At 40.4% G+C, this 10,888-nt stretch overlaps 1 protein-coding gene across 1 annotated transcript; it reads left to right on the top strand.

Annotated features, from left to right (window-relative positions):
* The first annotated feature begins 319 nt into the window (after window positions 1-319).
* Window positions 320-6,754, top strand: LOC121883434 (membrane primary amine oxidase-like). The gene is made up of 5 exons (XM_042391702.1): window positions 320-4,421; window positions 4,669-4,787; window positions 5,224-5,390; window positions 5,568-5,700; window positions 5,807-6,754. Exons 1-5 carry the CDS (start codon window positions 2,849-2,851, stop codon window positions 6,086-6,088), a joined length of 2,274 nt encoding a protein of 757 aa, XP_042247636.1. The 5' UTR covers window positions 320-2,848; the 3' UTR covers window positions 6,089-6,754.
* Window positions 6,755-10,888: the final 4,134 nt, after the last annotated feature.

The following is a 10,888-nucleotide window of genomic DNA, read 5'->3' as shown; positions in this document are numbered from 1 at the left end:
TTTCCACAAAAAAGTTCAATAACCTAGTTAGGAATTTGTAAAATGACATCTCCTCTGTCTCCCTCATTAAAGATTCAGAACATATGAATATGCAAATATTTTTCATTTCAGAAGTTTAACTTTTGGACACAAGATGTCTCCTACTTCACTGAAAAGTCCATTCTCAGTGTGTGTGCTTCAAGTTTCCACATCACACTTATGTAAGCTGCATACTGGACCAGAATCAGCTTCCACACTAGTTGTGATGACACAAATCATGCTCGTAGGCTCTTTAACTTAGATTTTCAGTGAGCACAGAAAAACTAAGCACATACACCATTTTGCACAGTGAAGCTCAAATATCCAACTGAAGTAACAAGAAGAAAAAAATATTTTTGAGTGGAGGGTGACTTAAAGCCTTGCCTCATAATAATCAAATTGAGACTTTTTCTTCAGTATCAAATTAAGTACATCCATGGCTACACTGCAAACATGAACTGCTAGTATATAATGCAGTGTGACTTCATGGTGAAAATTCGCCAACATGTGCACACATATCTGCTAAAAAAATATTAAATAAATATATGAGTTGTGGACCATTTTAACCACTAAGTTAATCCTGAATAACTTGGACATGATCAATCGTTTCTACCAGATTTATTGTGCAGTGCAGGATAAAATTTGACTGGTACAAGCGTTAGTTTTAAGTTAGTTTTAGTGTTAGTAAACAGGAGAATGACAAACTGGAGTTAGGGACCGTCTTTAAGTTTGTGCAAAATGTCCCAATAGAGCTTTTCAGATTTCTGTTGTTATTTTTCTCATTTTTTATTATGGACACTTCAGATAAACTTTATTTTCATCTGGGTCTCCTCTGTTTTTTTTCTTTTTTTAAACCCTGAAGTATTGCCCAATGAATTATTCTAGCTTATATTCACCCAACATATCTCTACCCAGATCACACAGTTTAGACTTTGATGAACTGTGGTCAGTGTGGTTTCCTAACATACTTTTCTCATTACAGCAATTCATCTTGATTATCACAAACCCTATCAGCAAAACCAGCCAACTTCCACACGTCACAAGATCTGAAAAAATTTAAAGCCAACATGTACTTGGCAGGAAGTTCATTTACTTTACCTGGGCAGGCCTCCAATGTATTAACACTGTGGTAACGCTTGCTGTGCTAGTGGCATTTTTGTAGAATTTATGTTAAGACAGGTCTGAAGATCAGGTGAAAACACTCAGGCCACTGGGGCTCCATTCCAATTTGATTACCTTTTGCATTTTAATAATGCTTTGGTTACATAATATGTACCAATCCAGCAGGTATTGTGACGACATCTGGAAATCTTCACTGTTGTATAGTGTATTGTTGCATTGTGCTGTGGGCAGGTAAAAGTCTATTGCCCTTTTGAGCTTTTTTTATGACATGCAATCAGTTTTTTAGGATAAGGATCATAAATTAGATCATTATTAAAGTTCTTATATAACTTATCACACCTAAATAACCTACATCTGTTTAATTCATCTTTACCCACCTCATTGTGTAACAGAGTCACAGACTTGAGGTAAATGTTGCTCATGACAATGTTAACGTGCTGGTGTCAAGCAGTAAATATGTATTATGGCCGCTGTCTTTGTTAAGTGTGTAAGCATGATCATTTTTGTAATCAACACTAAACATAAAGTACAGCTGAGGCTGATGGGAATGTCAATAGCTTTGAAGGTATTTGGTCGTAAACCCAAGTTTTTGGACAAACTGAAATTTTGAGCGGATGGTGGGTCTGGATGAAAATCCGGTGATCACCAAATATATTACAGTTCATCCTGAGTGGAGCATGAATGTCTGCACTAAATTTCATTGCAGTCTTTTGCAATCCTGTGATATTTTACACAAAAATGAACCTCATGGTGGAGTTGAGGAAAAGTTAGAGGATCACTTAAGTAATTTGGATACATTGTCTGCAAACTATGAATGATGACCAAATTTTCATCTTTGTTGCGATGGCGGTGATGGTGGCAAGTCAGGACCAGTCATCACCACAGTTTTTAGGAATCATCCTCTGAAGACCTTGAATATCTTTAACAGAGTTCATGGCAATCCATCTTATACTTGTCTAGACATTTCTATTAAAACCACAAATGTCAACCTGCTGGTGATGTTTGATGAAAAGTCAAGGAACCACTAAACTCATCATGATTCATCCTCTGTTGACCATGATATCTGTACAAATTTCATGGCAATTTGTTTAATACTTGTTGAGATATTTCAGTCTTGAACAAAGTGGTGAACCGATGAGACTAACATTTCCCTTTCCACTTGTAAATCTAGTTTGATGTCAGTGCCTTTCTAAAAGCCGTAAAGTATGGCCTCTTGTAGCTTATTGTTTAAACATTCAGAAAATTAATTGGAAACAACTTCTTACACACATTCATTTGCCTGAATGCCAGGGTTCTTGCTACCTTTTTATGAATTGTCTCATATGTTTCAACTCCATCATTATTGCTCTTATCACCAGAAACACCTATCAGGTTGTAAAAGCAATGTTTGAAATCAGTGGCCTCACCTCTTCACACTGCCTTATTAAACTGCCACCATATCTTCTCAACTATACGTGTTGCCATCTTCTTACAGTTGTTGCCTTATTAATAGGTAACTGTCTCCTGGTATACCCAACACACTCCAAAGTGCAGCAATTTATCTAATCAGTAATCACCACAACTCCATCATTATTGCACTTATCACAAGAAACACCTGTCAGGTTGTAAAAGCAGTCTTTGAAATCAGGGGCCTCGCCCCTTTTCACTGCCTTCTTAAACTGGAACTATATCTTCTCCTCAACTATACCTGTTGCACATCTGCGGAGAGATGGTCTCTAAAGGAATTTGCATTGTCCTGAAATGCCTACTGGTTCTTACAGTTGTTGCCTCATTGATAGGTAACTGTGTCCTGATATGGCTCAACACCCAACGTACTCCAAAGTGCCCTGCTCAACAGGTAAACCCGGTCCAACCTGCAGTGCATAATGATCGCAGTGACGTCTTTGCTGACCTCTCGGTTGAGGAGTATCTTCAGGTGTGCGACTACATGTCCAAGATCCCAGGGATGAATATCTCGTTTAACCCGATCGTACCTCCTTTTCTTGACTACCTGTATTTGATTGACCTCTCTCTGCCAAAGAAACAGATTGTTTTGCACCATCTGGATAACAACGGGCCAAAACCAGCAAGAGAGGCGACTGCTGTGGTTTTTCATGCCACTACGAACAACATAAAGGAATATGTAGTGGGTCCTCTCCCCAACCCAACCTACCACCGTGATGTTACCTTTGAGAGGTATAAAATGGAGATCCCTTTGACTGCACGTCCGATGTACCTTGGGGAGCTAATTCTTGTAACAGGGTTTCTGCGGGAAGTGCTTACACCAGTCAGCGCACTTCTAAAAGAAAGTTTTGGTATAGATGATTTAGCAAACCCAGTTTACTATGACAGCATGCCCAGGGGTGTCAAGTCAGGGGACAGACAGTCGTGGATTTCTCTTTGTCGAAATGAGGAGGGTTTCTTCATCCACCCGGTGGGCTTTGAAATCTTAATCAACCACCGAAGCATCAATGTTTTTTCTTGGCGTGTGATTAAAGTGCTTTATAACGGTCAGTACTTTGACAGCATAAAAGAACTGAAGGAGAAATATGAGGCAGGAATTGTGAGAAAAGTCATCTACAAACCTGGGCCAAACTACGCATCACTCAAACCTAAGCAGAAACCCACGGGTATTGGACCTCAGCAGTTTTATGTACAAGGCAAGCGATTCAGTGTCAGAAACAACCACGTTGTCTACCTTGACTGGAGCTTTTCTTTCGGACTGAGTGTACTTACAGGCATGAGAGCTTTTGACATTCGCTTTAAAGGGGAGAGAATCATCTATGAGCTAAGCGTTCAAGAGGCCATGTCGGTCTACGGGTCTGCCACCCCAAATCTTATGCTCACCAAGTTTCTTGATGGCAGTATGGGAATTGGTCGGTGTGCCTATGAGTTGGTCCGGGGGGTTGACTGTCCTTATTCAGCTACCTACGTAGACACTTTCCACTTTATGGACACTGGTGCTCCGCGGCAACTCAAAAACTCAATTTGCATCTTTGAGCATGACACCGGCCGACCTCTAAGGAGGCATTTCTCAGAAGCGGTCTACAACAGTTATGGAGGACTAGTAAACAGTGCCTTAGTGGTCAGGACAATCACAGCTATAGGAAATTATGACTATGTGTGGGATTTCATCTTTTATCAGAGCGGCTCAGTGGAGGCCAAAGTGCATGCCACTGGCTACATCGCCTCTTCTTTCATGCTGAAGGGCAGTTTTCCATACGGTCACCAAGTGGCAGAAAATGTCACAGGAAATATCCACACCCATTTTATCAACTTTAAAGTGGATGTTGATGTTTTAGGTGAGTGTAGCAGGAATGTACACTCAGCTTGTAAACTAAATTGTGGAGACACATTTATATATGTATGTATGTGTGTGTGTATATATATATATATATATACACACACACACACACACACACATACATATACTTATACATATATATGTGTATATATAGATAGATATAGATATAGATACAGATATAATATATTTATATATAAACTACCCAGGATTGCAGAAAGTAAAGTGAAAACGTGTTCCTTCTCCAGGAGTGAAGAATGTATTCCAGACCAAAGACATGGAGTTTGTGAATGTCTCACTGCCCTGGAAGCCAGAACGCTACGCCATGATCCCTAGGATAGTGGAGAAACAACTTCAAACAGAACAGGTGCCATGTTGCATTTATTGCTGAATAGCTGGAAGCAGATGTACTGTTAATCAGCTCCAGTTTTACTTAAGTCAGTAAGGGAAACAATGTGATTTGTCCATTCAGTTAAGTTAGATGCATTTTTTTTAATACTATTGCACAAACAAACAAAAAACAAAGGTACATCTCTAATATTTAGAGAATATAATTATTCAACTTGCCTATACCAAAGCTAGACTTTTCCAAAAATAAACCAATAGGAAACCTTTTTGTGTGATGAAGAGGAAAAAAAGGTGTGTTTTGTTTGTCATAAGTGATAAGTTGACATGACTTCTTCCCATAACATACATTCAGCTAATCGGGGGGGTTAGAGTAGTCAGCCTTCCACAGTTTAATTTGTCACTTCCACCTATATGATCATTCTCATGTGTCTTATACTTTACTTGGCTTCACACAGGAGGCAGCTCTGCGTTACGGTGCCAAGACTCCTCGCTACCTCCACATTGCCAGCAACCAGACCAACCGCTGGGGCAACCAGCGCTCCTACAAGCTGCAGGTGTACAGCTTCACCGGGGACCACCTTCCAGAGAGCCAGGCTGAGGAGAGGGCTATGTCTTGGGCCAGGTGAGAGCCCATGCTGCCTGTGAGGGGATGACAGACCAGAGTTTCATCAACAACCCATTAATGCATCCAACTTCATGCATTCCACTCTTTACTATGGCTTTAGTTTCTAAACAGCATCTCATCATCATTGTTTAGTCCTTTCCTCTGCATGTAATCTCACTTAATCTCAATCCCCAGGTATAAGGTTGCCATCACTAAGCAGAAGGACTTGGAGCGGAGCTGCGGCAGTCTGTACAATCAGAATGACATGTGGACTCCAGCTGTTGACTTTAGCAAGTACATTGAAGACAATGAAAGTATTGAAAATGAGGTGTGTATGGGGGCCAGGGTTTGGTTTGGTTTCCTAAAAAATAAAAATTCAATGAAATGTAACTATTATATACTCTCTCCATCCTTTTTTTCTTAATTCTCCCCAGGACCTGGTCGCCTGGGTTACCACCGGCTTCCTCCACATCCCTCACGCCGAGGACATCCCTAACACAGTGACTGTGGGCAACGGGGGCGGCGTCCTGTTGCGGCCACACAATTACTTTGATGAGGACCCATCCATACACTCTCCTGATGGGGTGTACTTTGGCGCGGGCAGCGAGGAAAGCTGTGACAACAACAGGATGGCCTGCCTTGCTCAAGAAACCTGTAGCCCCGTGCTGGAACCCTTCACCTACAATGGCTTTCAGCAGTGGTGGCCTGAAGGTTAGAGAAGCGGGTATGTGTAAGGCATGGACATTATAACCTGACTTTGCACCATTACTCTGGTGAAACGCTCATACCAATGCTGTTTGCTGCTGCAGCTCCCTTCAACACACCAAACCCCTCTGTATGTGATAAGCTTTCAGTATAATTGATTTAAGTAAAGCTAATATAAAGATTTAATGTTCATAGATGATTTTTGTTGGAGCAGCAGAATTCTCATTGCTGCTCAGATTCTTTTGAGAGCTCCCTCAAAGAGCAGAACCTTTTTCCACCAAATCTGCGTAACACTTGCTATAAAAGGTCAATTCCTTATGCAAGTGCCTTTTAGCGCCAGAACCAAACAATTTCAAATCATTTTCAGATATGTCCGACTGTTAGACAGTATCATATTGAGATTGGGACACATCACCCAAAGTAAAACACAACATAACAAATTGTTTTGAGGTACCAGGCTAGTTTCCCTGCAGCTTCTGAATGTGGACACTAATAAGCCTCCCACAGGCTGACCATTGTGTTCAGTTTCCTTCCTCTTCCTCACTGTTCTCAATGAGGCCAAAATGACAGGGTGTCAGGTAACACGCTAAACACTTGTTGAAAATCAACAAGAGCTTGTGTTGCTAATTAGGCACTAGAAACATTAGAAAACTCATTAGAAAACCTACCTCCCACAGCCTCCTGACACTATTGAATACACAGGCTGTATATGAAGATGGAGGTAGCGAGGTGTGACATCACTCATTGGTTTGCATTGGAGCTGGTTTGAAGCCCAGAGTTGCAGCTTATTGTCGGCACCATCTTTTCCATTTGGAGTCAGGAGCTTCCAAATAAGGAGTGCGGGGTGTTGCCTTTCATGCCCTAGAAACACGCCCTGCTATCTCAGACCCAAGCTAACGCTAGTTTACTGGGAACACCGAGTGCTGCCTTTGCACTAACATTAGCTGCTTTAGCTAAATTATTCTAACAGTGCAGATATCATAATCAAGTAACATTAAACGAAGTAAAATATTGCAACAATAGTCCAACTCAACGCCTACAGGGCAGATATCAAAGCTACTATAAGTCTTCAATCTTATTAATACAGTAATAATTTCCAAAATGACCGCCAGCACACTTATTATAGGGGCTGAATTTAGCAAGTGAGATGACTTGATGGAAAAAAACGATGGAAAAAAACATCAATGGCACTTTAAGGGACTTCCACATGGGTTTCAACCTCGAGCTGTATAGTTGCCACTTGATTGAATAGGAGCAGCTTAGCATGGATAAGGCTAATTTCATTCCACTGATGATTCTGATTGGTTTACAAATTCAAACTATGCCACACCTTTCTTTCACCTATCCCAGAATAATAATGGCCCTGCTAGAGTTTTCCCTGGTCTATCAATGTAAGACTACTTTCCCTACAGAAGGATCTTTCTCATATGAGTGCAGTAGATTATGAAAGAAGCTTGTGCAGCTAAAAATCACAGTGCAGCGGATCATCAGCCTTGGATAAGGAATGGCATGTTCAACTATCATATTGCAGTGACTTCATACTTCTGGCCCTGTAATATAGTAAAAAACCATGAAAACCTATTGTCACTGTCAAGTCAAGTCAATTTATTTGTATAGCCCTATATCACAAATCCCAAATTTGCGTCAGGGGGGCTTCACAGTCTGTACCTTTGTCCTTACACCCTCGAGTTGAATGAAGAAAAACTCCCTATAAAAACCAACCCATTAACAGGGAAAAAATGGAAGAAAGCAAGCTCAAGAAGAGCAACAGAGGAGGGATCCCTCTCCCAGGATGGACTGACATGCAATAGATGTGTGTACATACTAGATCAAGAAAGCCAAATACCAGAAATACAGCATGGGAAAACAGGATGATTATAATGGATTTATAACATACAGTATCTGAAGAATATGATCAGAAGGATGTTGAGCTACTACAAGGTACTACCAAAAACATATAGGGCCTATTTTTGGTAGCACTACCACAGCTATCAAACATATTGCTTCATTAATTTGAACAGCTAAAGTGTGCACTGTAAGTTGTGTAATGAATAACTAAAATAGATATTGGATCATAGAACATGCGCAATACTGATAACACCTGCAGCTCACTACAGAAATGACAGACTGTCTATGATGTTGAGGGGTCAAACACAATGCTGCACATAATCATTAACCTGCATAGTGTTAGAATCACACAAGGATATAAATAATCAGATTTCATATCATGTGCCAAATATGATTAAAACCAGGTAATGGGGGTAGAGTAAATGTTAAGCTATTAATTGACTATATCATGTTGAAGGCATGACACAGTTACATTTAAAATACAATATAAAATGATCACAATTGTTATTAAATACAATGAAAAGATCAGTACCCTCAGGCTGAGGGCACCAAAATGGAAAATGAAATGGCTCCGAACGGATGTTAAAGTGTATGAACCCTCTGCACTGAACTATAGCAGCTCAGATTTATAAAACAGGGGCTTTTTATAGGAGGAGAGGAGAGAGGAAACAGAAGCGAAGGAGAGACGCAAGATGCATCAAGGGAGACAGAAAAAGTGAAAAGATGAAAAGACAACAGACAAACCCTTCCTACCCATCCTTTAATTCACCACTACAACCTGGCAGAGTCATATGTCACATAAGTACTCAGTTGACGATGGAGGATTTGTGCTTGTTGTTGCTGCCTGTGTTGTGCTCTCTATGTGTTTGACCTGCTCTTAAACTCACTGTTGCCTATTGTGTATGACAGGAAAGTGGCGACGAAAAGAAGTGTTAACACTCCATGTGCATTTACTGTTGTTTGTTTTCATGCTAAATGCTATCAGGTTTGCAGCCATGCACGTACACAAATGCATACACGCATTCAGTGTTATGGGTTGTAATTTCAACAAGGAGTGTCGGTATTTGACGCCGTGGGAATGAGAACAGGCTGGTAATTTATTTTTTCAATTTTTTTTAAAAATCCTTCTAAAGTCCAGGAATTCCAGTATGTCTACTAGGCAGAAAGTTGTCGTCAGATGAACTTTAAAATGTTTTAGACACACCAAATAGGGACTGTAACATCACTGAAACCTTTATTGGAAGGTGGAAAGAAAAAGTACTGTTTGTAATTTCTTTTAAAAAGGGTCTTAAACATTTATTTTCTTTGTTGCCTTTCAATAATATGCAATACACCCTTTGTATCTGAATGATGTAGATGTAAGTTTTCCTGTATGGTTTTTGTGAATGGCTACTATCATTATAACTATTTCCATTACTGTTAGTATTGTCATCATCACTATCATTATTGTTATTAATTTTATTATCATTATTTTATTTCTTTCTCCACCCTTCCTCTTCTCTATTCTTGTGTTTTCTCTTTATTTTCTTCTTAATCGTCATGTAAAGCACATTGTGTTTTCCCTTATGTCTGAAATATGCTATATAAATAAATATTAATATTAATGTATTTATTATTGTTTATTAATATTTGTGCAGCAACAACTGAATAATGCTCAAAATGTAAATAATATTTTATAAATCATTTTAATGAAACAGTCTCCAAAAAGTAGATGAGTTGAAATCTGCATCAACAGTGTGGATCAGCATCAGAGCACAGTGCCATTATGCACAGCTGTCCACTGTTTAATAATCACACACACTTCTACACACAGATCCCGTCATTTATAAATCTAACTCAGCTATTCTTCCTGTTTATGCAGGAAACATTGGATAAAAAGTCCTCATTCACTGCCCTCTCTCCAACTTTGTTGTATTTTCATGTTTTTGGTGTGTCAGGGTTTATTCTTGAAGTGCATTACGGTGCAAACTGTCACTGTGCATTCAGATCACAACACTTCCAAACAACAAGATGATTTTCACTAACCAAGACCACTCCTTCTAGAATATGGATTTAATGGTTTATTGGGAGGGCGGTGGAAGAGCAGGGTGAAAAGGAGGAAGGATAGTTAGAAGGATGATGGGAGAGGGAATGATGGATGGGGGAAGGGAGAGGGTCGGGGGTGTGAGGATGAGGGGGTGAGGGTCGAGGTCGTGGGATGAGGGGGGAGAAAGAAGAGCAGGCGGGAAAGAGGGGAAGGAGGGAGTGGATAAGAGAGTGATAGATGTAAGGAGGGGAGGTGTCGACGTCAGGGAGGTAAGTGGGAACAAGGGGGTTGAGACTCAGGGTGGGGGTGCTGTCTCGATGGTCTGGCATCTATACGAAGCCCCCTGTTCCTGTGTTCAAGCAGAGAAGAGAGAAAAGTTAGCGGAGGGGTCGGGTGGGAGGGACTTGCAAGCTGAGACAAAGGGGAGAGGAGCGGATGTGGTGTGTCTAGATACCCTGTGGTGCGGAAATGGGATGCGTACAAGGCGTGGTCTTTGGTTCCCAAACTTTGTTCATAAGTCTATAAACTTCATTTCTATTAAAGCCTCTTTCTATTTGTTGAGCTATTATTGTAATGTTTCACTGTGACTGGCTCAGTTGTTTCAGTTTCAGAGCTTTGAAACACTGATGTGATTGGCAGACAGTGTAGTTGTTAATCACCACACCCTTCGATCTATATTCGCCTTCATGAACCAAAATAGAAGATGGAGACGCCCACATAGTCTGCACACCCAAGACCTACTGCTGTGTGCTGGTCATTACTTCTGCACGGTTAAAATAGGGTTCTTTGATCACAGTACCTCACATAACTATTATCACCAGGGGACTATTGTCCAGTACAAGCACTGAGTAAGTGCACTGAACAAATCAACGATTGGATGAGCTAGAATTTTCTTCAATTAAACAGTGATGAATGTGAAGTAATTGTTTCTGGAGCC

This window comes from Thunnus maccoyii, chromosome 18, assembly GCF_910596095.1.
Source record: "Thunnus maccoyii chromosome 18, fThuMac1.1, whole genome shotgun sequence".
NCBI classification, from domain to species: domain Eukaryota; kingdom Metazoa; phylum Chordata; class Actinopteri; order Scombriformes; family Scombridae; genus Thunnus; species Thunnus maccoyii.
The sequence above is the reverse complement of the archived record's forward strand: the minus strand, read 5'-3'. Positions and strand labels throughout refer to the sequence as shown.

Coding starts and splice junctions, on each gene's coding strand:
- LOC121883434 (XM_042391702.1), top strand. CDS start 2,849: ATGGTCTCTAAAGGAATTTGCATTGTCCTGAAATGCCTACTGGTTCTT. Junction 4,788..5,223: donor AACAACTTCAAACAGAACAG/GTGCCATGTTGC, acceptor GGCTTCACACAG/GAGGCAGCTCTGCGTTACGG. Junction 5,391..5,567: donor AGGGCTATGTCTTGGGCCAG/GTGAGAGCCCAT, acceptor CTCAATCCCCAG/GTATAAGGTTGCCATCACTA.